Source organism: Podarcis pityusensis (assembly GCF_964106645.2).
Source record: "Podarcis pityusensis genome assembly, chromosome: 13".
NCBI lineage: Eukaryota > Metazoa > Chordata > Lepidosauria > Squamata > Lacertidae > Podarcis > Podarcis pityusensis.
The window spans coordinates 34,344,082-34,369,691 of NC_138038.1; the positions used below are offsets into that span (position 1 = coordinate 34,344,082).

The following is a 25,610-nucleotide window of genomic DNA, read 5'->3' on the forward strand; positions in this document are numbered from 1 at the left end:
TTGTAGGTTCTCCATCAGTTGGAGAAAATAAGAGAGGCCAACCAGAGAATATTGGGAAGCAAAGCAGCTCGTAAGCCTGATCTTTATTGAACTGTTGCAACAGGGTGCTCCCCTCACACACAGGAAAGGAGGAGGACCCAGAACAAAAGTGTGCCTGCCCTTATATAGACATTTTAAGTTGCCCACCCTGGAGTCCAGGACCACCCACAGAAACATCATACATACATCACAGAAGGGGTGTAGCCCAAAACTAACCCCCCCAGATACATCATACCTACATCACAGAAGAGGCGGTCTACAACAGAAATCTGAGTGCGTTGTTTATCTCTTGTCTGGCAGGTTACCTATTAATGGTCACTTGATTGGATTACCTGGGTAGCTTGGCCAGTCTTTTGTAATGATAAATACGGAGGAACTGAGCCAGGTCACAGGCTCACCCTAGTCATACACAGACATACCCTTAAGACAGGATTTGTGAACAAAAAGACAATGGGGAGGCTTTTCCATTTTCCTCCGACCTATCAGAGAAATATTTGAGATATATATATATAGGACCTTAAATTTTTTATTTCAATTTTAATCATTTTTATTGTGCTGTGTTTGAGTGGCTTCAGTCACTGTTACTCTGTGCTAGATAGACTATTTGAGTCCAAGACCTTTAAAAAAGTTAGGTTTCTCCAGCTAGTTGGGGGGCGTGGGGGAGTTTGGGGGGTGGGGGATTGTAAATGGAGAAATTAACAGAGTGCCTTGTGGCACCTGAAAAGATAACCAAATTATTTTTAACAGCATAAGCTTTTATGGGGTCCATTTAATCAAATGGTCTGTAGTCCAGTAATGAAAGCTTATTATGCCATAATACATTTGTTAAGTCTTCAAGATGCCACAAGACATTCCTTTGTAGGGTGAGCTGCAGCAGACCCACAGGCCTGTCCCTCTGGAAATGGTTACAAAGGAAGAAACTGCACGCTTGTGTCTGAACAAAATGAAGCGTGATCTCCATGGGAGGGTGATAAAACTCCACGCTAAACGAATTTCCTGTGAGCAGCTTTGAAAAATCTCAGACGTGAATTATTATTATTATTATTATTATTTCTAATGCGTAGGGGTTTTATTTCGAAATACGTTCTCCTAGATTAGAGAAAAGTGGGGTCATCCCCCCAAAAAACCACTTTGGACACTGGTTCGGCTCCTATAAATCCACGACAAGAAGAAAATGACCATAAACTGGAGGAACATGCATCTGATTTGCGCGTTGATGAGCGGCGGGGGCGAGAGCTGGTCGTCCGAAGCGCGCAAAGGGTTAATACCCTGGCGCCCACGTGGGGAGGGAGGAAGAGGAGGAGGCGCCTTCCTGCTCCGCCTTTTTGGGGGGAGGAGGGGGCACGGAAGAGAGAGAGAGGTTCGGGGTTGCAACACCCCCAAGTAGCCGCATCTGGTGCAAGGGGGCGGGAGAAGGAAGACCGGCTCTCCTCGCCGAAGGGTGAGTTGCAGCGGCCGGCCTCTCCGTTTTGCAAAGCCACGTGCAAAGCGGGGGTGGGGGAGGAGAGGGCGGTGGGTGGGCTGGATTTGGAGGGGGGCGCTTTTCCTGCTCCCCCAAATCCTAGGTAGATGTCACCGATTGGAAGGGGGGGTGGTTGCTGGGAGCGCAGGGGAGAGCGAGCGGGGAGCGCAACATGAGCCATCGCTTTGCCCCTCCCACCCCCAGCCACATCAAAGAGGCAAAATGGCTGCATTCCCCTTGTCTCGGTTTCGGGGTGGCGGGGGGGGGCGAGTCTAGTGGGAGGGCTGGCAAATGCACCAGTGCCTCTCTCTGCCGCGATGGGGTGGAGAGGCAGGGGGAGCTGTGCGTAAGGGCGAAGGGATGGGCTCGGGGGCGGGGGAAAGGCCGGGCAATGAATGGTCAAGGTCCTTCTTTTTTGTTCTTGGGAAGGGTGGTGGTCGCAGGGAGGTGGCCTTTTTCAGCCACATGGGGGGGGGGAGAGACCCTTCTCCTGGGAGAGGGGAAGGGGTTAATCAGGGGAGGGCTAGGCAGAAATGTTTCTGGTAGGAGAAAGAGGACAGGAAGCTAAGATGTGGGTGGCTGGGGGGGGGGGGGAGAGGTGGAAAGTTGAGCCATCTGGGAAGGAAGGAGGTTTACAGTTAGAAAGATGGAGGTGGGGGGCTGTGTCTCTGCATCTGATGGTGGGGAGCGGAGTGCACCCCACTTTGTATAGGGGGTGTGGGTGGCTGATTGCCTTACCCTGGTCTTTGGGAAGAGGTGGGTGCTTCCTGTTTAGTGGAAGCAACCTAACAAAAATGACAAGGAGGCTGAATCACCACTTCAGCTCCCCTTCCCCCTTTTGGTGTTAGCACAGTAATCCTTTTGCCAATTAATTAATTAACAGATCAATCAAGTGCTTCGCCCTAATAGTGAACAAATAATTGAATGTCTGGTCTAAGTCCTTCTGTTAAAGTGAGCAGGGAGGTGGTAGTAGATCAACTATGTTCTCACCATTAGTAAACATGCTCATTTCCCCCAAGCGGCCCTGGCTCCTCCCCTCGCTGCCCCCCCCCCCACTTCTGCTGCCAATCTGTGGCTTCCAGTGGCCCAGACATGCAGAGACTGCTTGGATGACTTGCAGTGCAGTTTGGGAATCTTTTGGGCATAGAGTTAACTCTAAATATTTGTGCTTCAAGTCTGCTATTATAACTCCCAGGTGAAAAGTCTTTGAAGCTAATTTTGATTCTTCCCAGTGGTTCCAATACTTTGACTCATTTCTTAAAGTCTGCTGTGAAGATTTGTCGGTGTGAATTTTGCAGTTGATACCCATTGGAAGGATGAGTGTCTATTTCTGTTTTTAAGATTGAAATCCCTTTATGTAGAAATTTGTACGTCCAAATGTGCATATGAAAGGTGCTCCTTTTGTAACATGTGCTTTGTTTTCCAAAAGATTATTAGTGCTGGTCTTGCTCCTGTTCATGTTTTGAAATTTTTAGGGGGGGGGCGGGCAGATTTGGAAACATCTAGGTCAGACACGTCCAACTTCTAACAGACTGCAATCTACTCCCACTATAAATAAACTGGCAGTGATCTACCCATTGGATTGGCCAGAGTTGTTGAGTTTTTTTGGGGGGGGGGATAGATCGCTCAGTCAACCATGGTCGACCACAGACAACCCTTGGTCGCCCGGTAGATCTCGATCAACCGGTTGAACATGCATGATCTAGGTGAATCTTTTTAAAGAAATATTGAGGGAAGGGAATCTCCAGTGTTGAATATAGAGTTACTTTAATTGAAAGGGTGCATATGCCACCATACCAATTTTGGAGTACAAAAAACCTGTTTTATCAAATTAATAATCACTTGAAGTTGGCCGTGTGAGGTTTGATCAAAATATGTTGATGAACAGTGTTCGAAATTAGCCAGGCACCAGGCAATTTTGCTATTGGCCACTTGCAACACAATCAGAATGAATTTCAGGAACCAAAATGCTTTTTCTGTGCAGCCTGTGCAAGAGCAGCGAACAGTGTTATAGTTAATTGTATCTTGTCCTCACTTACCCCACCCCACTGCCCTGCTCACGGTTGTGAATAATATTCTTATGTTATGAATGGTCCCTGTCACCACTGAGAAAAAGAATTAGGAAAAGGGCAATGTATATGTGGACTGTCCCTGGATAAAACGACTTTTCTTCCTTAAGTTCTCAGAGTTCTTAACCTAACTCAAGGTTTTCATCTGAACTAGCCAGATGTTTAACTGATAATCACAGTCAGACAGTCATTTGAAAAAAATAAGACTTTAGATCCATCTTGCCCCAAAATGGCAAGTAGACATTCTGTTTTGATGGCTGTAGCCTTGGTTTAAGGAGCCATTTGGCGCCTAGCTTATACACCTGAGGATGAACAATACTTTTTCAACACTGGTGGGGGTAGGGGAAAGAAAGATTGCATTTGTTAAAATGAAAAAGTATGGTGAGAGGGTGGGAACATTTCCTAGTACTTGTCCTTTAGCTAATTGTAAATGTGGAAAGTTTCCATTTTTGTTGCTTTTTTGGAAGTTAGAATTTGGTACATAGTCATCTGTAAGCACAATGTATCGATTGCTAGTATAAAGTTCCTACATTTCTGTACAACTTACTGTTGCTGCTTACATTTGCTTAGTTTATTGAGCTGTGAGACTGACCACATGCAGAGGTGCGTCATAGTTAATAGGAGGGAATATTTGTGAATATTCTTAATGCTGAAGGATGATGGAGGCGTTTGTATTTGAGGTAGTTACCAAATGTCAACAGGTGTCACCATCCTAAGGGGAGTAGAAGTGTGTGTGGTGGTGGGGGGGAGTTCATCCGTGGCCTCATTTGCTTGTAACACTTAAGCCAAACCATGGCTAAACATGAATGAATGAGTGTGCAGGTACTTGGAGGAGAAATAGTGGCCATGTCTCTATTCCAGTGGTCCTCCTCCTCCTCCTGCACTATACAGAGCTAAGCCATAGTTTGGCTTACTGTTACAATAAACCCCAGTCCCCCCAGACCAGGCTTTCTCAAACTCGCCCTCCAGATGTTTTTGGCCTGCAACTCCCATGATCCCTAGCTAGCAGGACCAGTGGTCAGGGATGATGGGAATTGTAGTCTCAAAACATCTGGAGGGCTGAGTTTGAGGAAGCCTGCTCCAGACTAACCATGGGCCAGTAAGCCAATAACAGACCTTTGGCTACAGCTTTTTGGAGCAAGACAAACCATGAGCCCTAGGTTTGGATGTAATGCTAAGTCACACCAAATGGGGTCCTGTGTGATCATATGTGACCGACGACTTAAAACAGAACTGCAAATAAATTTTGCATAATTTTGAAAATCGGGGGAAATCACCTGAGGTCAAACCCAGTACTCTGAAATTTTAATGTTTAATGGAGTGCAGACATTCCAGCCACTGTGCTATATTGGCTTAATAAGTGGCCTTGGTAAATTATTATCATTCTTTGTACCACCCTATCAGCACTGAGTATGGCACTGTACAAACAAATGGGAACTTGAGCCTCTGAAAAGGAGAGAGAGAGACAGAGAGAGAGAGAGAGAGAGAGAGAGAAGCAGCAGCAGCAGAGCCATGAAGTCTGCTGCTTTCGTTGGGCAAGTAGCTAAATGGCAAAAGAATGGCACTTCCTGGCCTTGCTATAGCCTCTAGAGTGCTGCACCGTATTTCCAAGCTGGGAAAATACATTGTGTTGTGTTGTAGTAGATGTACTTGCCGTTCTCTTATCCATCTGGCCAGTAGACACAGAACCTGATCTACATGTTCAGAAAAACAGACCCTGCGAAGGCTGTCCCATTGTGGAATGCTGGGGGGGGGGAGGTGTTGCATGTTTGAATGTGCACCGTAATAAGAAATTCCCTAGGAACGGAACAGAGAAGGCTGGGCTATAATAACTCTTCTGTCTAACATTCCAGTATCCAGGGACATGGTGTTTTTGGCCTTGGGGAATCACTCCATAGTCTGATTTCCTACCTGCCTCTTGAAGAGTTGCAGTATGTGGGCTGGGTGAAGATTCTAAATGTGCAGGATGGCTCGGAGTGAGAGAGCCATGAGTGAAGCAGAGAGACAGTGGCTGTGTATCTCTCTTCTGGAATCAAACTGGAAGGAGATTTTACTGATGGCCATCCTAATAATTTCTCCCTGGGCTTTTTGCAGTGGAGTTAGGGGTGACTGTGTAAGGAAGATGTTCCTCAACACCGGCTGTTTTCCCCCTCAACTTCCCCCCTTCCTCTGTCCCCCCCCCTTTTTAATGGACTGCAATGTTTCATTCATGAATCAGTTTCATTAATCAGTTATATGTTTTGAAGCAGCCCGCATTAGTGAAGTGGCAGATTATTATTATTATATGCAAAACTATATAATTATAAATACAAAAACTGGGCAGCTGGTACCTTCTTAGAAGAGGTGTTCCCTCTTCCCTCACACACAGAAGGGAATGTTTAACCTGAGATCCCCCCCCCCTGGCATGTGCATTGCATCACCTAAAAACAAAAGTATTTTGTTTTTCTTCAGAACTCCTGCTCTTATTCATATAACCAATTCAAGAAAATGACTTTCAATTGATTAAATGGCTCAGGTTTCTTAAAACTGGGTGATAGCCTTCCTTTTTTTCTTCCCCCACCCACTTTCAGGGAGACAACGCCCCTGTAAACACTTCCTAGTTTCCCGCCATGTTTGCGTGTGAGACTTGGGGCCTCGGTGGCCAGACCTCCGTCTACAACTGGGAGAAGTCGGTCTACCTTTTGGAAGACAAAATGGAGCCCGAGCAGGGATCGGGAGAGCTGGATCTCCATTTTAAAGTGCTGCTTGAGCAGGGGGTCTATCCGGAAATCACAATCGAGGAGGAGGAGGAAGAAGAGGAGGAGGAGCCGGAAGCGGAGGCGGAAGTCGTGGTGGAAGCAGAAGGAGAGGAAGAGCAGGAGGAGGAAGAGGAAGAAGTAGAGGGAGAAGAAGAGGAGGAGGAGGAAGAAGAAGAAGAGGATGAGGAAGAGGAAGAAGGAGGAGAGGAGGAGGAAGAAGATGAGGATGAGGAGAATCCAACGGGGCCTGTACGAGAGGCTGTGGGAGCAGAGGAAGGAGATGACTCCCTACTTGTGGTGTGCACTGGGACTGTGGAGGAACTTCTGGGCTTGGAAGTGCCACCCGCTGCTGAGCCGGAGGTCCTAGAAGAAGCCCCACAACCTCAGCGCTGGGAGGTCCAGTGGGAGGAGGTGTCTCAGGCCCCACGAGCTCCGCCTCCTGCAACTGTGCAGCCACCACCAACGCAAGATGCTTCCCCAGCGACTGAGGCAGCACCCGTAAACATTGAGTCAGGGGCCTTCTCTACTACAGCATTAGAGCCAGCAGAGAACCCTGCCTCCTCCCCATGGACAGCTCCATACGCAGAGGAGAGCCAGCAAGAAACCCAGCCCAGTACCCCAGGCAACGCAGACCGAGGGAGCATCGGGAAGACGCGGACGTCCACCTCGGGAGTGGGTGGCTTCACCCTAGAGACGGCCCGCCGGCGTTTCCGGCAGTTCTGCTACCAAGAGACGGAGGGGCCACGGAAGGCTTGCGGTCAGCTCTGGGAGCTTTGCAACCATTGGCTGAAGCCGAAGAACCGCACCAAGGAGCAGATTCTGGATGTCTTGATCCTGGAGCAGTTCCTGGCAGTCCTCCCTCCGGGGATTCGGAGCCGCGTGTGGGAATGCAGCCCGGACACTTGCGCACGGGCCGTGGCCCTGGCAGAGGAGTTCCTGTCGAAGCAGCAAGAGGCAGAGAGAGCAGAAGAGGAGGTGAGATGCTTTTCATCCCCCACCCCCTTTCTCATCCCATACGCCACCCCCAAGGACAATCTTGTGGCTTGCGGATGGGACAAGTTTCTTTGTGAGGGCTGACCTGCTGAGATAGGCCCATAACTATGGCGGAGATGGGAAGGAAATGGTGGTGGGGTGCTAGCAACAGATGGGGGGCAGGTGTGATGGGCATATTTTGTCCTTGGGGCATGGGCTGCCTTTACAATGTTGTTATTGCTGTAGCTAATGGTTATTTTGTTTATTTATACAAAAAGATTTATATAGCACTTGATAAGAAAAACCTCAGCAGTTTGCGTAAGATAATATATCTGTTTAAAGATGACATATTTGTTTTACAGCTAAGGCTCTCAAAATCGTGTACAATCAGCCTCGCAAACATTTTAAAAAAGATATAAATAGTATAAAACTACTTAAAACAACAACAACAATTTTATTATTTGTACCCTGCCTATCTGAACAGGTTGCCCCAGCTACTCTGTGTGGCTTCCAGCGAATATAAAAACATAATAAAACATTAAACATTAAAAACTTTCTTATAAAGAGCTGCCTTCAGATGTCTTCTAAAAGTTGTATAGTATTTATTTCCTTGACATCTGACGGGATGGCATTCCGCAGAGCAGATGCCACCACCAAGAAGGCCGTCTGCCTGTTTTCCTTTAACTTCATGTCTCACAGTGAGGGAACCACCAGAAGGCCCTCGGAGCTGGACCTCAGTGTTTGGGCTGAAAGCTCCTATAATAAAACAATCAAACAATGGGAGTATGTATTTTGTGCTAAGTCCCCAAAGCACAGCAAAGTCCCCAAAGCTTTTATTTACTTCTGGAATGCCAGGAGGGAGGGAGGAGTAAAACATTTAGCCTGTGGAAGGGCGTTTTGGAGCAGTCACCAAAAAACCTCTGCCTTGTGGGTAAACTAGTTTAGTTTCTGGATAATTTGGACCCATCGGCAGCATTTTGTCAGCTGAACTTAATACTTTGGATAGGTTCATACAGGATGAGGCCCTGATAATGCCCAGGATCCAGGCCTTCAGATTCTAAGTCTGTAATTCTATATTCACCTTATGAAAGATCACAGGGTAGTGACCTGAAAATGAGCTTTTTCAACCATTGCCCCTGCACTGGGGAATATCCTTCCCTCTGCCATTTGTGAGGCATCACCTGTCGTCTGCTTCAGGTGTCTTGTAAAGAAGATGTGCCTTTTTTGCTCAGGCTTTCTCTGACCCATCGGATTGGATCTTCCTATGACCAAATTCCTGTTCTTATAATACTACAGTTTTACAGCTTTTTATGTTGCATCTTTCTTTTTTGGATACTGTTTTTTTAATGTTTTGTATTTGCATACTGCCTAGAGATTTTTAAATATTAAGCAGTTTAGAAATGCTTATAAATAAATTTAGGGATCCCTATTCAAATTCAGTGAGGTTGAGCAGACACGTTTAGCGGGTGTGGGGAACCTCCAGGCCACTGGCCAATGAGGCCATTTCCTCCCACCTGGGTGATGTCAGCTGATAGACAGGGGGCATGGTTCTATCCTGCTGTTTTCTCCAGCATATTCTCTGCAGGGAATGCACAGGTGAAGCAGACCCCTCCCTTCAACCCATAGGTCAGCTTTGACAGGTGGGGGAGACCACACGCCTATCAGTCGCTTGACGTCCTCATGACGCCCCCTGCCACAGTTGCCCCAATCCTGTTGTATAGGATTGCACAGTAAAATTGCCAAGGCAGTGGCATCTTCCGCATTAGCTGCATCAAAACGTGGAGCCGAGTTTTTGAAATGAGCCAAAACGCTTGGTAATTGAAACAGAGCCATAGCTTGGTTGCTTTAATTTCTGCCCTTTGGTGTAATTAAAATGTGGAGATGGTTTGGGACGTAAGAAACTGTTATGCACCGTGGCCAGAATATTTGTCACTGTAGCCCAGTATTGTCACCTCTGACTTAGCAGAGGCTCTCTGGGGTCTCAGGTGACAGGTCTCTTCTGCATCACCTGCTATGAGGTTTGGTTTTTTTTCAATCAAGATGCCAGGGAGCTCTTCCACTAAGCTTTTCATTGCTATTATTATTATTATTATTATTATTATTATTATGCTTCTTTTTTTAAAAAAATGCTCTGTTTTCATTATTTCACATAACACACGATATGTTCCATATTTTCGGCCTTGGCTGGTGCAATTGTCGAATTTTTAGCCTTCTCAGAACTAGTCGTTACAGAGGAGTCCTGGTTACCTCCAATAACAGCAGCCCTTGTGTCTTGTCTCTCTACTTCTCCTGATACTGCCTAGCAATACAAAATGGCAGGTATGACATCACGTTGTTCCAAGTATTCCCACTCGCCCCTAAGTAGCAGCCAGCAAAGTGGAACCAGAACAGGCCAAATTCAAGCAGTGTTGATGTCACAACACAAGCCTTCTGTGGACATTACATTATATTAGGCATTGCAGAGGATGGAGATATTTTGTAGGGAGAGGGACTGCTGCTTTCTGAGGCACCCAGCAGATGTGTTCCTTAACAGCAGAGTAATCGCAAATAACTGGGATTCCAGGAGTATGGAATCAAGGTCAAAGGGTGTGAATGGCAGCACTATGTTTGTCCTGCTCTTGTTAACATAAAATGCGGCTGTCTTCTGCCTCCCTCCTTAGTGTCCCTCCCCCATTTGGCTATGCAGGGCAGTTTACCTTAAGGAGTGGTGACTTTTGGGGCTACCATCAGGTATTTGGAGAGGCAATTTTTCCAGAGAATTCCCCCCTCCCCATTTTGCAAGTTGATTTGTAAACAGTGAATGGGTGCCAGTTGCAAATAAATATTTGCAAGCATGGCTGTTTAGAAGGGTTTTTTAAATATATATATATAGCTTTGTTTACCAAACACAAGTCAAATAAATATGCTAAATTAGATTGCTCTCTAGGGTATCAGGAAATTTTCTGATGCAAACTGGAAATTCTCCAACACAAATTGCCCTAATTTACAAAGGAAGATATCCCCCCCGTTTTAAATTTTCTGGAAAATGCGTGTTGCTGGGTGACACTAAAGAGAACAAATAGTCAATAGTTTTGTTTATTTTTATAGTTTTCCAGCTTGAGCTTTGTGCGTGAGGCACCAAAATATATTGAATCATCTCTGAAGTCTCACGTCTCTTTATTCCTCCCTCTGGCCATTAAGACTCCTCTTATTTTCAGGACCTGAAAGCAGCCTCTACAAACTCAGCTCTCAATTCAGAGCTGCGCCTCTTATCTCTTATTCCCAGCTTTCCCTCTTCAGTCCTCCTGGTCTCCTACAAACACTGTTATGGCTGCCTACAAACCCCAGAGGACTTTTGCACCTGCCGCTCACAGCAGATTCACCGAAATCCACACAAAGGCTTTTGGGAGTTGTAGTCCTGCAGCCCAGAAACAAAGGGTTTCCTCCTAGTAGCTGGCCATCTGCCATTCTTCACAAGCCAACACTGTGGGCAAGATGTCTCCTCTCCCAGGCTGAAGCATATTGGGGGGAAAGAAAAGAGCTGTTTGCTAAGAGAGCCCCCCCCCCCCTTGCAGTCAGGAATTGTGACTCTGCATCAGAAATGATGGATTTACACCAGTCATTTGTGTGGTTTGATAGAAGATCACAACTGGCATAATTCTGTGTTTGTGTGTGCAGCTTTCCTGCAGGAAATCAAGAAGCAGATGGAGAGCACACAATAGGCAGAGTTTTGCCTTCCAATTCTTAGGATATGAAGCAAAGAAGCCCCAGCCTTTTCCTCCGCCCTTCCAGAGTTCTGGAATCTGCATGGCAATGAAATGCAGAATATGGACTTTAACATAGCATATGTTAGCCCTAGCAAAAATTCCAGGATCTCAATTCTGGCTTGTTCTTTGTGTTCTCTGTGTGTATATTTATCGTGCTAATCTTGTTTTGTGAGCCACCTTGAGGGCGATGTATCGCGTTCAACTCTAGGCTGAGGAATATTGGTTCATGGAGTGGCTGTCCTATTGTCTCTTAAAAACCATCCTAATGAAGCTGCCTTGGCGCATCCTAGAAGAGCACTTATAAAATCTACATTTCCAAAAGAGCGCATAAGGGTGGAATTGCAGCCAAGCTATGCTATCAGCAGAATCACATGTTACAATTTGCTGGGTTGTTAATCTTTAGACTGCTGGTAGGGGAATTCATATCTGAGTGAAATGCCTACTCCTGCTCTTCTCTGTACATTATTATTATTATTATTAAAATTTGTATACCACCTGTCAGGGGTTCAGGGACAGAGGCACAGGGTAGGCAGGAGATGGAGAGCGATGGGGATGAATCCCAGGACAGCGAGGAAGAGGATGACAATGACTCTAGAGATTCCATGAGTCTTTCCAGCGAATCAGAGGATTCCCAGAAGGGGGCGCCGGTGGTCAAGGCCAGGGGAGCCCCAGGGGGGACTTGTCAGGAGCAGGGGGCCAGCGGGGGATCCCAAAGTGGCAGCTGGGCGTCAGGACCAGCCTCCCCGCCAGAGTGCAGCGAAGGGGGTGGAGGTTCCAGTGTATCAGGGGAGGCGGCTCCGGCAGTAGAGAAAGGAGGGAGGTCGGAGCAAGCCACCCTCCCGGAAGGGGAGGGGAGTAGTGAAGGGAGTAGCGTAGCTGTCAAAAGGAAAGTTAGAGGTTGGGGGCGCGCGCCAAGTTCAAATGTAGAGGCGCGCGGAAGTACAGGGAGCCCGGAGGAGGGGCCAGGTCCCAAAGCCCGCAGGAGGGGGCAAGAGCAGTCTGATTCCGCGTTGGAGGAATCCAGGAGGGGCGAAACCCCAGCGGGCAGAAAGACCCTGCGGAAAAGGAAAGAGAGAAAGAGGTGGAGCAGCGCAAGCCTCTTAAACTGGTGCAGGGCGGGGACAGATTCAGAAGGGACTTCAGCGGTCTAAGCCTAGCAGACGTAGGGCTGCGCGCCTCGGATCTGAAGCAAACAATGAACTGCAATAAACACTTTTGTATATAAGAAAAGAAAGGCGTTGGTCTTTTGTGAGCTGAGACTTGAGGCAGCCCTGACAGTAAGTCCCTTCTCTAAAAAACTGCAAAAAATTTTTTTTTTGCAAAGCTCACGAAGTTTGGCAGACATGACTACTGAGGAGCAGATAACGACCCTGCAAAACGCAGTCGCTGAACTCTCCGTTGCAGTACGGGTCTCTCAGAAGACAGTTGCCGAAGCAGAAGCGCGATGCCAGGATCTGCAAGCCCGGTGGGATCAGGCGTGCAAACAGGGGTTCCCGGGGTCCAGATCAGAGGGAATCGCTCTCAGACGAAGGGGGGGCAATTTAGTAGCCCACTTCGATGGGAACCTGAAGCATTATCCCAATTTCAGAGCAGACGTCCTATACGCGCTGCATTTGCTTCGAAAAGACTTCAAAGATGAGGAGGAGAAAGTAGGCTTTATTGTGTCCCATTTGCATGGGGAAGCTAGAACCTGGTTACGCAATTTGTGGCGCGAAGATGGTCTTGCCCGCAGGGACTCTGACGAATTTATCAAAGCCATGGACGCTTGCTTCCAATCTACCGTTGACGTTGATGTGGCGCGCCAGGAGATGCATGGATTGCGGCAGGGCAAGGCTACAGTGCGTCAGTACCATTCTCGCTTTTTTGCATTGCTGAATGTGCTGGGCTGGGAAAAAGACTCCCTGGCAGTGAGAGACTTGTTTTGGGAGGGGCTTCATGGCTCAGTAAAAGATGAGCTGGCTAGGGGAGACAGACCTCAAACCCTAGCAGACGTCGTCCAGAGGGCACTCACGATAGGGGTGCGCCACGAAGAACGCCCTTGGCACAGTGAGGAGGGGCGTCACGTCCGCCCACCAGCTAGAGCGCCTCCTTTTCTTCTTCCCAGGGACCTGGGACGTACAAATCCCTCGCCTATGCTGAAGGGAGGGGAGGAGCCAATGGAGCTGGGTCGTGCAAAGGCTCAGTCAGCTGCCGGAGCCTCAGCGTCCGGAGCAGTCAAGGCGAAGCCTCCTAGAGGGACCAGGAAGTGTTACATCTGTGACAGCCCACAGCACATGGCTAAAGAGTGTCCCCAGAGGCTCCAGAAGCACACTGCAGCCTTAGCAACAGTAACAGGGGAAGAGTTCCAAGGAGAACAGTTTCAGGGAAACGAGAATGCCTGGATGGAAGCAGAGATGCTGGGGCTCCACCAGGCAAGTCAGTGAAGCAGTCCCCAGCGCTTTTGCAGCCTACAGACCCCTTACCACCCAAGCCAGTGGTGCAGCTCACTGCTACTCTCCAGCTACCTAATGGACTCACCCTGGAAGTCCCCATTACGATTGACTCAGGGAGCAACGCAGACTTCGTGGGGATGCAGTTCATCAAGCAGCATCGCATAGCGCTACTACCAGCCACGCTGCCTCTGAACGTCGTCACGGTAGATGGCAGAAAGTTGCTGGGTGGGCAAGTGGTACAACAGACGCCACCCATGCTGCTGAAAATTGGGAATCATCGCGAGGTCATCAGTTTCAATGTCACCCAACTGTCAGACACGCCTATAGTGTTAGGCATGAGTTGGCTGGATAGACACAGCCCATCATTAGCGTGGTACCAGCGGCAGCTCACCTTTGGCTCGTCCTACTGCGCACAACATTGCATCCAGACAGGCCAGGAGGAGGAGGGCCAGGAGGAAGGGCAGCAGTTGCATCTAGGCATGGTGCAGGCAGTGCCCCACAAGTACAAGGGGTTTTTGGAGGTCTTCTGTGAAAAGGAAGCTGACCAATTACCACCCCACCGGCCCTACGACTGTGCAATTGACCTCTTACCAGGGGCGACGCTGCCGACTGCGAAGCTGTATTCCATGTCTGAAGATGAAATGCAGGAACTCCGGGAGTTCATAGATCACAATTTGAAGCGGGGATTCATCCGAGAATCCAAGGCCGTGGGGGGCAGTCCTGTGTTTTTCGTGAAGAAGAAGGACACGCCCCAAAAAAGGCTCATTGTGGACTATAGGGCCATCAACTCGATGACAAAGCCCAAGGCCTTCCCCATGCCCAAGATTGACGACCTGCTCGCGACGGTGAGGAAGGGGAGGATCTTCACCAAGTTGGATCTACGTGGAGCATACAATCTAATACGCATGAGGGAAGGTGACGAGTGGAAGACGGCCATGTTCACGCCGCTGGGCACCTATGAATACAGAGTTATGCCGTTTGGTCTCCAAAATGGCTCCCACTGTTTCCAAGCATTCATGCACCACGTGCTAGCAGGACTCCTCTACAAGAAGTGCGTATGCTTCCTCGACGACATTCTGATCTTCTCAGAATCGCAGGAGACTCACGAGAGAGACGTAAAGGAGGTCCTGCAGAGGCTACGGGAGCACAGGCTCTACGCCAAACTGGAGAAGTGCCAGTTCGACGTGACGGAGGTGGATTTCCTGGGCTACCGGCTGTCCGACAAGGGACTAGCCATGGACAGCGCCAAAGTCCGCGCGGTGTTGGACTGGAATAGTCCGCGCAATCGGAAGGAGGTCCAGAGGTTCGTCGGTTTCGCCAACTTTTACCGCAAGTTCATCAGGGGTTTCGCGAAAGAGACGGCAGCTATCACGGACACCCTCAGTTCCAAGAAGAAAAAGTTCACCTGGACGGACCAGGCGGAGCAGTCCTTCAGGAGACTTAAGAGTCTCTTCGCGTCCGAAGACCAGCTGCTACAAGTGAATCCCGGCAGGCCCATGCGGGTTGAGACTGACGCATCTGACAGAGCAGTGGGGGCCGTCCTCTTGCAGGAAGATCCGCAAGGGAACTGGAGGCCCTGCGCTTTCTATTCCCGGAAGCTCAGCAAGTCGGAACAGAACTACACCATCTGGGACAGGGAGTTGTTGGCCATCCACGCGGCTTTCAAGGCGTGGCGGCACTTCCTTATCGGAGCCAAGCACACCGTGCAGGTCCGCACGGACCACAAGAACCTAGAGTATTGGCGCACGGCGAAGCTCCAGAGCCAGAGGCACATGAGATGGGCGGAGTTCTTTGCGGATTTCGATTTCCGGATAGAGTATATCCTGGGAGACAACAACGTCATAGCGGATGCGCTCTCCAGGAAACCGCAGTATCTCGAGGAAGCGGCACCAGTGGCAGCCAGGCACATTTTCGCACCGCAAGCGTGGGCGTGCGCTTCCGCCGCCGTGGACCTGGACGCGGTACGACGCGCGCTACAGACGGATCCGTTCGCACAATCCAAGATGGAGGAGGTGCGAAGAGGGACAGCAAAGGACGGCGAATTCCAGATACGCGACGGTCTGCTGACCCGCAAAGGTGCTCTCTACGTGCCCGGAGACGATCTCCGCGCGAAGGTTTTACAGCAGTTACACGACGCACCCAGCGCGGGTCACTTCGGCAAAGAAAAGACGGCGGACTTAGTAGCCAGAGACTTTTGGTGGCCCCAGATGCGGGGAGAGGTCGCGGATTACGTCGCCAGGTGTGACATTTGTCAGAGGTCCAAGCCAGTGCACAAGAAGCCAGCGGGATTGCTGGAACCGCTGGAGACGCCACTACAGCCGTGGGAACGGGTGGCGCTGGACTTTGTTACTGATCTGGCCAGTTCGCGGGGCAAGACGGCGGTGCTTGTGGTTGTAGACCTGTTCACCAAGATGGCGCACTTCATTCCTTGCGCGAAGGTGGCAACAGCGGAACAGACCGCCAAGCTGTTCATAGACCACGTGTTCCGGGTGCACGGCTTACCGCGGTCCATCCTGTCCGACCGGGGTCGCCAATTCATTTCCAGTTTCTGGCAGAAGCTCCTGGGCATCCTGAATGTCAAGATCAACTTAGCGTCGGCGAGACACCCGCAAACCAACGGCCAAGCGGAGAGGGTCAACGCCATCATGCAGCAGTACCTGCGATGTTACGCCAATCAAAAGCCTGCAACTTGGGTGGACTACTTACCGATGGCCGAGTTTGCCTACAACAACACGAAGCACGCGTCAACGGGGGTGACACCGTTCTTCGCCAACAATGGGCGACGTCCCAGAACCTTCCCGGCGTTGGAGACAACGACGCAGGGGGAGTCGCAGGGAGCTGAGCATTTAGCAGCAGAATTGCAGGAGGTCCACGAGGAGCTACGACGGCACTTGGAACTAGTTAAACACGCCTACAAAGTGCAGGCAGACAGGCACAGGAGGGCAGGAGAAGACATCCAGGTGGGGGACTGGGTATGGTTAGCAGCCCAGGCGGTGCCGGCCGAGTCGTTAGCTAAGAAGAAGCTAGGACACAAACAGCTAGGGCCATACCAAGTTGAGGGCAGGATCAATCCCGTAGCTTTTCGGTTGACCCTCCCAGAAGGTTCCCGAATGCACCCGGTCTTTCATAGGTCGGTGCTTACACCCTACAAGGCCCCACACAGATTTCAGGAGCCAGGGACGGCACCAGACCCACGTAGCGAATCACCAGGGGGGGGGAGTCACCGAGGACCCCGACACTCAACGAGGTCACGGAAATTCTGGACTCGAGATGGGGGGAGGAGGGAGTGGAATACCTCCTCGCCAGGGAAGGTACCCCGGCCAGCGCCAACAGTTGGGTGCCAGATTATGCTCTGGAGGAACCTCTTCTTAAAGACGAGTTCCATGCACTCTTCCCACACAGGCCCATGCCAGAGGAGTATTTTGACGACTGGCTTTTTATGCCCACACTTTCAGGCAGCACCTTCCGGGGGTTCTCCTCCGCAGAGGAGACCACGCCGGAATCGAGCCCTCCAAGGGGATCGTGCTCGGGGGTGGACACGGACCGCTCTTATTGGTGGGACGATCAACCAGAAGTGGGGTGGCGAAGGGGGCCTTGTCAAGCAGCATCGCCTGAAGTAACAGGGGGAGGGAAGGGTTTGGATGTGTTGGGGGAGGACCCTGGTTTCGAGCACGCATACACTGAACTGGAAGCAGAGGAGATCGACGTCGATGAACTGTATCCAGCGTCTACCCCCGCTACAACGGAGCTCCCGGAACCTGCGCCCGAGCAGCGGGAGGGGGGAAGGGGGGGCTTCGAGGGGGGGATGGATGTCAGGGGTTCAGGGACAGAGGCACAGGGTAGGCAGGAGATGGAGAGCGATGGGGATGAATCCCAGGACAGCGAGGAAGAGGATGACAATGACTCTAGAGATTCCATGAGTCTTTCCAGCGAATCAGAGGATTCCCAGAAGGGGGCGCCGGTGGTCAAGGCCAGGGGAGCCCCAGGGGGGACTTGTCAGGAGCAGGGGGCCAGCGGGGGATCCCAAAGTGGCAGCTGGGCGTCAGGACCAGCCTCCCCGCCAGAGTGCAGCGAAGGGGGTGGAGGTTCCAGTGTATCAGGGGAGGCGGCTCCGGCAGTAGAGAAAGGAGGGAGGTCGGAGCAAGCCACCCTCCCGGAAGGGGAGGGGAGTAGTGAAGGGAGTAGCGTAGCTGTCAAAAGGAAAGTTAGAGGTTGGGGGCGCGCGCCAAGTTCAAATGTAGAGGCGCGCGGAAGTACAGGGAGCCCGGAGGAGGGGCCAGGTCCCAAAGCCCGCAGGAGGGGGCAAGAGCAGTCTGATTCCGTGTTGGAGGAATCCAGGAGGGGCGAAACCCCAGCGGGCAGAAAGACCCTGCGGAAAAGGAAAGAGAGAAAGAGGTGGAGCAGCACAAGCCTCTTAAACTGGTGCAGGGCGGGGACAGATTCAGAAGGGACTTCAGCGGTCTAAGCCTAGCAGACGTAGGGCTGCGCGCCTCGGATCTGAAGCAAACAATGAACTGCAATAAACACTTTTGTATATAAGAAAAGAAAGGCGTTGGTCTTTTGTGAGCTGAGACTTGAGGCAGCCCTGACACCACCCTTCATCTATAGATATCAGGGCAGTTCACAGCATAAAAATACAAGGTAAAAGCACAAATAATCTGGGGTATCCCCCTGCTTGCAGTGTAAAATGGTACAGTCTAGTAAGAACTGTACCATAGAGTTCTGCTTTTCGTGCAGCTCTTAATAAATCAAGGCAGAGCTAAAGACATTATTAAAGCCAAATTGTAGTACATGGGATGGCAGCTGGATTTAGTTGCTTTCCTTCTCCCCCCGCCCCTCCAAAACAATTAATATTACAGTCGTACCTTGGTTTTCGAACAGCTTAGTTCTCGAACCTTTTGGCTCCCAAACGCCGCAAACACGGAAGTGACTGTTCCGGTTTGCAAACTATTTTTGGAAGCCGAATGTCCGATGGGGCTTCCGATTCGCTGCAGGAGCTTCCTGAAGCGAACTGGAAGCCGTGCTTTGGTTTTTGAACATTTTGGGAGTCGAATGGACTTCCGGAACGGATTCCATTTGACTTCTAAGGTACGACTGTACTGATTTATTAACCACTTTCTAAACAACCATCTCAAGGTGATATACACTTATAGATCATTAAAAATGGTGAATTTAAAACCATACAAAATAGACACTTGTGGCAAAGACCCATTTAGCCAGCTGGGAAAGCCCGTCCGAACAAAGATGTCTTCAGGTGTTTCTGGAAAGTGCCGCTAGTGAGCACCTGTCTTACGTGGACAGGAATGCTATTTCACAGAACAGAGGCAGCCATGCTAAAAGCCCTACTTTTTTGTCCGTTCATTTGTTTAGCTAGTTTAACATTAAACAGTCTTTGATCGATCTTTTTGTCGAATGTGTCTCTCTGCTTATTTCAGGATTCAGACCTATTTGAGGAGGTGGTTGTGAATTTCCCCGATGATGACCAAGCCTTGTCAGATGCCGAGCAGGGAGATGCCTGCATGGAGGCCGAGCAGAGGGGTGATGTGGATATCTGTTTGCTGGGTAAGAATCCTCGCTTCCCTGTTCTTAGCTCAGGCTTCCTCAGCCTTGGCCCTCCAGATGTTTTGAGACTACAATTCCCATCATCCCTGACCACTGGTCCTGCTAGCTAGGAATCATGGGAGTTGTGGGCCAAAAACATCTGGAGGGCCGAGGTTGAGGAAGCCTGGCTTAGCTCCTTGACCTACTTCTCTTCGGTACACAAATGCCTTTATCTGTTATGTATGCCAAGGGTGTTGTTGAACTGCAGCTCCCATCATACCTGACTATTCATTATACCCGACTGCTGACCTTGCTGGCTGGGGCTGATGGGAGTTCACAACTTCTTGAAAGCCACAAACTCCTCACCCTTGAGCTAAACATTTATTCTCACCCTACTTTCAAGGTTAGGGTGATGGCTAGCATCACACCCAGATGGTTGAGATTATCCTCCAAACTATAGCTTGGATTATCAGACATAAGTCTCCTCCCTCCTTCCTTTGTGAGTTTAATTTCACTCTCTAGTTTCGTACAAACCACTTTGCTGTGTCACCCAAATCATCCAAACCGGTTTGTGCAAACCATTGGGCTGCTGCCTGCCAGAACTGAAAAATGTAGTTTGAAGTGAGTTTCAGGTTCGTTGTTAGACCTTCCTACTTGATCTAGGTCTTTGGGCCTTAATTGAACTCCAGTAAAGTTTTTTTAATTGCCCACGGACCTTCAAATTCCAAAAACAAATATATGATTCTATACAACACAAAAGATACGAGAAAGAATGCTAACAGTACACTTTTCAGTGCTAAATGTTTAAACAAACGTCAACATTGAAAGCAGTACCCCACAGCAATTCTTGGAAAGCTGCCTATGGATCTCTATAGCTTTTGCACATTTTGCAACTGATTCACTTCTATGAGGCTGTGTATCTACAACCAGAAAGATTGTATTATATAACACTTGAAGACCTTTCTGGGAAGGAAACAGCCTAGGGACAAATAAGTCTGGGTCTTTTTGTTTCTGTAAAAATGACACAGTAGTAACACATGTAGTACACTTTCTACTTGAAAGTGAGAGCCAGTGTGGTGTAGTGGTTAAGAGCGGTAGACTCGTAATCTGGTGAACTGGGTTCGCATCTCCGCTCCTCCACATGCAGCTGCTGGGTGACCTTGGGCTAGTCACACTTCTCTGAAGTCTCTCAGCCCCACTCACCTCACAGAGTGTTTGTTGTGGGGGAGGAAGGGAAAGGAGATTGTTAGCCGCTTTGAGACTCCTTAGGGTAGTGATAAAACGGGATATCAAATCCCGACTCTTCTCTACTTTTCATGGCCATACAGACGAACACAGTTCTCAAGGTCCCTTGCCTCAGGTGCATTAGAGATCCTCTCCAGTTGTCAGTCTGTACTGTAGACCTGTTTCAATGAATTTCTTTTGTAGTTCTGGGGCACTTGTGGGATGGAGTTAAACGTATCCAGATGAAGGCATATCAGTACTCTGTCTAAAACATCCTGTTATACTGTGTGGATGCGTGTGACGGAGGGCATGTCACAGTCGGACCTGACTCGTTTCTTTCCCTGCACAGGTTCTTCTGACACCGAAGCAACGTGGGATTCTTCAGCCGATGAAGGAGGCTCAGGTGGGTCTTGCAGGTGGCAAGCAGCATCTTAGAAGATGCATTTTCTAATGTTGGAGAGAGAAGGGGAAACGTCTCTTCCAAGGTGGTGCTTGCTGTGAAAAACACACAAATCATGTTGAAGCAATTAGCATTATTTATCTATCCTCTTTTTTCCTCTTTTTTGTATGCTGACTTAATCCAGTTACAGGGCAATCTTATTCATGTTTGCTCTGAAGTAAATCCCGCTGTACAGTCGTACCTTGGTTTTCGAACGCCTTGGTACGTGTACGTTTTGGCTCCCGAGCACCGCAAACCCGGAAGTAAATGTTCCAGTTTGCAAACGTTCTTTGGAACCCGAACATCCGACGTTGCTTCCGCGGCATCCGATTGAGTGCAGGAAGCCCCTGCAGCCAATTGGAAGCCGCGCCTTGGTTTTTGAATGTTCCGGAATGGATTACGAACCAAGGTGCGATGGTATTCAGTGGGACTTGCTGCCAGATAATAGTGAACAGAACTGCAGGGCTTAAACCTCTATCTAAAACACATGCATTGATCAACTATCGTTGCTTTAATTGAGTGACAGCTCTAGAATTCATACCTATGAAATTTGTGAATTTTCTCTTGTCTTCCCCGCCCCAACCACCCAAACCAGGTACCAGGACTCCCAGCAGAGCAGACCCCCAGTTTGAATTTGGAGAAAGGCTCAACGGGATGGTGCAACACCTGAACCCAAAGCGGATCCGAGTGAGAGAGAAACGCCATCCCTGCATTGAGTGCGGGAAGCGGTTCCGGTGCCAATCCGAGCTGGCCTTGCACCAGAAAGTTCACACCAGGCCAAAGTCCTACCACTGTGCCGAGTGCGGGAAGCAGTTTGGCCGTTCCTCGCACCTCACCAGGCACCAGAAGACGCACATGGGTGAGGAGTGCCATCTTTGCACGGAGTGCGGCAAGAGGTTCCGGTGGTCGACGGAGCTCGCCATCCACCAGAGGATCCATGCAGGCGAACAGCCACACTACGCCATGGACTCCGAGGCGCTGTTCCAGTGGCCGCCGGAATTCACGATGCACCAGAGCCTTTTCACAGGCGAGAAGACCCCTCCGGCTGCCGACTGCGCCAAGCCGCACACCGTCAAGAAACCCCACCTCTGCCCTGAGTGCGGGAAAGGGTTCCGGTGGCCGTCGGAGCTGGCCACGCACCAGAAAACCCACAACAAAAACAAACACTACCTCTGTGCCGAGTGCGGGAAAGGGTTCCAGTGGCCGTCGGAGCTGGCGGCGCACCAGAGAATGCACACCGGTGACAACTCCCCGCTGGCCGCCGACTGCAGGAACGGCAACGGGCAGTTGCCCCCTCTGGGCGCCTACCTGGGAAGCCACGTGGCCGAGAAGCGCCACGTCTGCGGGGAGTGCGGCAAAGCGTTCCGGTGGCCGTCCGAACTTGCCACGCACCAGAGAATCCACACGGGGGAGAAGCGCTATTTCTGCACCGAGTGTGGCAAAGGGTTCATCTGGCCGTCGGAGCTGGCCGCCCACCAGCGAACCCACACCGAGAAGGAGTCCTACCAGTGCATGGAGTGCGGGAAGATATTCCACGACCTGTACGGGCTCACCAGGCACCAGAAGACCCACCTGGGGAGCAAGGTCTACCCCTGCGCCGAGTGCGGGAAAACGTTCACCCGGCAGTCTCACCTGACCCGCCACCGGATCACGCACACCGGGGAGAGGCCCTACCCGTGCGTCGAGTGCGGGAAAAGGTTCGGCCGGCAGTCTCACTTGACGCGCCACCTGAGAATCCACACCGGGGAGAGACCGTACCAGTGTGGGGAGTGTGGGGTGAGGTTCCGGCGAAGGCACAGCATGATCTACCACCAGAGGATCCACTTGAGAGAGTCCAACGGGGGAGCGGACCTGCCAAACATGCCTGACATGGAGAACCTTGATGACGACCTCCAGAGCCCCATCCATGTAACAATCTGAAATTTGGATGTTAGGGGGTTAGGAGAGGAACCTTTGGATGGGTGAGTGGGACGATGGTCACAGGATCTGGCCGCCCGAGTCCTTTCCACGCAGAGCAGAACGGAGAAAGGTTGCCGCTCGGTGTGGCTGCCCCACCTGGTCAGAGACACAAGTGCCTCAGAGCTCCTTGTGGTGCAGCAGTGGACAGCCAGCCTTGTTGGATCACGTTGCAAAGGATTCTGGGACAGGGACGCCCACACACCCATCTCTGATCATGTGCTACTTTCCTGTCGCCCAAAATTTGGGGCAACTGTTTGGGACATTTGTGCGGCCAGGTTCGGCTCCGCTGCTCTAACTCTAGATTTTGCCTCCATGTAGCATTTACAGGGAGCACTTAAAACCTGTGGGGAGGTGGGGGGGGGGAGTCTCCCTTGCTACCTGCAGCAGCTAGAACACTACTGTCCATTTCCTGAATCATGTGACAGAAGCCTTCCTCCCTGCCTCTCCAGCTAGTTCTGTCCTCCTATCTGACTGCTTTGCCACACACAGCGAGTTGAATCAGTGAGTCCACACCATGAGAGGGTCGTGAAGGGTGACTTTGCATGCTGTGGAGCCAAAGGACGGCTGGGTGTCTGCGTGGTACAAGGCGCCTTTGCTTTCTGAGCGTTCCATGTGCAAAAGGGAGAGAATTTGGGCAAGCTCTGCTTCTCTGGTTGTAGCACTAGGGAAAACAGCACCTTCCCTGATTCCCCCACAGAGCCTGGTTCTGGATGAAATCTGGCAAATTCCCAATAACAGTTTCTCTTTCCTTCCAGCTTCCCCTCCCTTTTGGAAAGATTCCAACTAATAAATCTGATTTTTAAAAGAGCCTGAAGCAGGAGTGATCCTTCCATCAGTGGTACTTTTCCAGGGCTGGCCCAAGACACTTTGCTGCCCGAGGCAAGAGACAAGGTCGCCGCCTCCCATGCCAGTTAGCCTGGAGGTTGCATCTTGCTTCAGCACTGGCAACAGGACAGCATCCTGCATGCCTGAGGGCAGCAGGTTAGCTTGGGCATGCGGCATACAGCGCTGCCTGCTCCCCACCCCTCTTTATCCGCCACCTGAGGCAGTTGTGTCACGCTGCCTAACAGCAGGGCTGGCTGTGTAACTTTTCCCCTCCAGAGCACTTTTTGCTAGGCACTTCTATTTCCTCCTTCCCTTTCCTTCTTGGAAATCAAGGGGGGGCAAGGTTTCCTTCTTAGGGGACGGGGGCTGTTTTACAGCCTTATATAAGTGGCTGTTTTCAAGAGGTTTCAGCAGAAAATCAGTACAACCAGCCTGGATTAAATGCTGGAGAGGAAGACAAAGGCATCTTGATCTATGTTAAATAGGGCTTTTACTCCTCAGTAAGTGCATTTAGGATTGCAGCCTAAGAAAGCAGATCTTTGGAGATGAACAGGGAGGAACTGGGGTGTGCCCAGCCCTGCTGCCTTTTGTGAGCAGGGAGGGACATTTTGAGCTTGAACTTAGCTCTGCCTCACAAATAACCCCACAACGGTTGGAATCTAGGAGAAGACCCGTGTCCCATTATAGGCTTCAGGTTCTCTCTTTGTTGACCCTTAGTGAAGGAAAGAGGAAAGTGTATTCCTGCCCCGACGCACCCCTCCCACCCACCCCCACAAAAAAACTTTTGCTGCATTTCTTCTTTTCCTCTTTTGGATCCACATTTGAGACTCTGAACCTCCTAAAGAAGCAAGAACGAACTCATTTTTGGAAATAACTTAAAAATAAATGGTTTCTACAAACGGCTTCTTGTGTGCAATTTTCTGTCTTGTGGAGGAGGAGGAGGGAGCACCATCAGGTTTTTTTTCGCCTCAGAATCCAGACTTAAGTTAGCACAATATTTCTTATAAAAATCACTAATAGGACTCTGAGCAGCAGGTAGGGAAATATTTCAGCTAGAGGACTGCATGCTGGCGGGGGTGGGCCAGAGTTAAAAGTGTGAAGAGCAATAAATGTGAATTCTATCTTTGAAAGGTAAAGGGACCCTTGACCAGTCGGTCCAGTCATGGCCGACTCTGGGGTTGTGGCGCTCTTCTCGCTTTATTGGCCGAGGGAGCCGGTGTACAGATTGCGGGTCATGTGGCCAGCAGGACTAAGCTGCTCCTGGTGAACCAGAGCAGCGCACGGAAACTCCGTTTACCTTCCCACTGGAGCGGTACCTAATTATCTACTTGCACTTTGATGTGTTTTCAAACTGCTAGGTTGGCAGGAGCAGGGACCAAGCAACCATCTTTGTATGGTCAGCTAGTTTCTGCACTGGCACTCCCCTCTCTATCTTCGAACCAGGGAAGCGAGGAGCATTATCTGAGTTCAAGGAAACCTTCCAGCCAGGGCAAAAACACTTGAGGTTCCTGTTGGGCCTCAACACTAAGTGACAAATTTCAAGTGATTGGCCATATTAGGTGTAACTGTTCCTAACTCCAGGAATTGGAGGCCATCGGCTTATGGCCCAAACAAGTGACCCTCCGGCCTAGCCCATGCTCCTGGCCCTCCACTTGGGTAGTTGTTGGCATGTGTCTGTCTCAAAAGACAATGGAGTGCACCTCTAGGGGTGAAGTCAAACCAAGGTGGTAGCACTGAAGTGACCCCCTGGGGCGCAAGCCTGGGCAGTGTGTGTGGAGGTCCTGGGCTGCCCAGATGACAAGATCCCTCTCTCGGCCTTGCTGATGTGCTCCAAAGGAAAGCAGAGCAATATGTTTGGCACCAGCTTGGCTGCAGGAGTTGCCGGAAGGAGGCGTACAAGCTGCCATCCTACCCTCGGGGGACTCTACTCCAGATTTGTGTAGGGTCAACTCCTTAGCCTTTTCATCTCCCAAGGATATCCTGCAAGGCAGCAGAGGTTTATGGTCTGAGTTGTCCTAGATGGAGCTACCTTCCCAGGTTAACGAGCCCCATCCGCCCCTCAAATGAAGATCAGTAAACCATCTTAATAATAAACTACTTATTATGTGTTATTTATAACATGCTTTCCTACTATAGTGTTCAAAAAGTGTTCTACAACAATTGA

The 25,610-nt window shown here is 50.2% G+C and overlaps 1 protein-coding gene across 1 annotated transcript; it reads left to right on the top strand.

Annotated features, from left to right (window-relative positions):
* The first annotated feature begins 1,343 nt into the window (after nt 1–1,343).
* Nucleotides 1,344–24,348, top strand: LOC308460712 (uncharacterized protein). Its single transcript, XM_080977212.1, has 5 exons — nt 1,344–1,480; nt 6,141–7,283; nt 18,894–19,020; nt 20,573–20,626; nt 21,258–24,348. Exons 2-5 carry the CDS (start codon nt 6,180–6,182, stop codon nt 22,580–22,582), a joined length of 2,610 nt encoding a protein of 869 aa, XP_080833338.1. The 5' UTR covers nt 1,344–1,480; nt 6,141–6,179; the 3' UTR covers nt 22,583–24,348.
* Nucleotides 24,349–25,610: the final 1,262 nt, after the last annotated feature.

Bases quoted from the DNA above. Each gene is read 5' to 3' on its own strand.
- LOC308460712 (XM_080977212.1), top strand. From the start codon at position 6,180: ATGTTTGCGTGTGAGACTTGGGGCCTCGGTGGCCAGACCTCCGTCTAC. The intron at 19,021-20,572 runs GTAAGAATCCTC...TTCCCTGCACAG, and splicing joins TGTGGATATCTGTTTGCTGG to GTTCTTCTGACACCGAAGCA. The intron at 20,627-21,257 runs GTGGGTCTTGCA...CACCCAAACCAG, and splicing joins AGCCGATGAAGGAGGCTCAG to GTACCAGGACTCCCAGCAGA.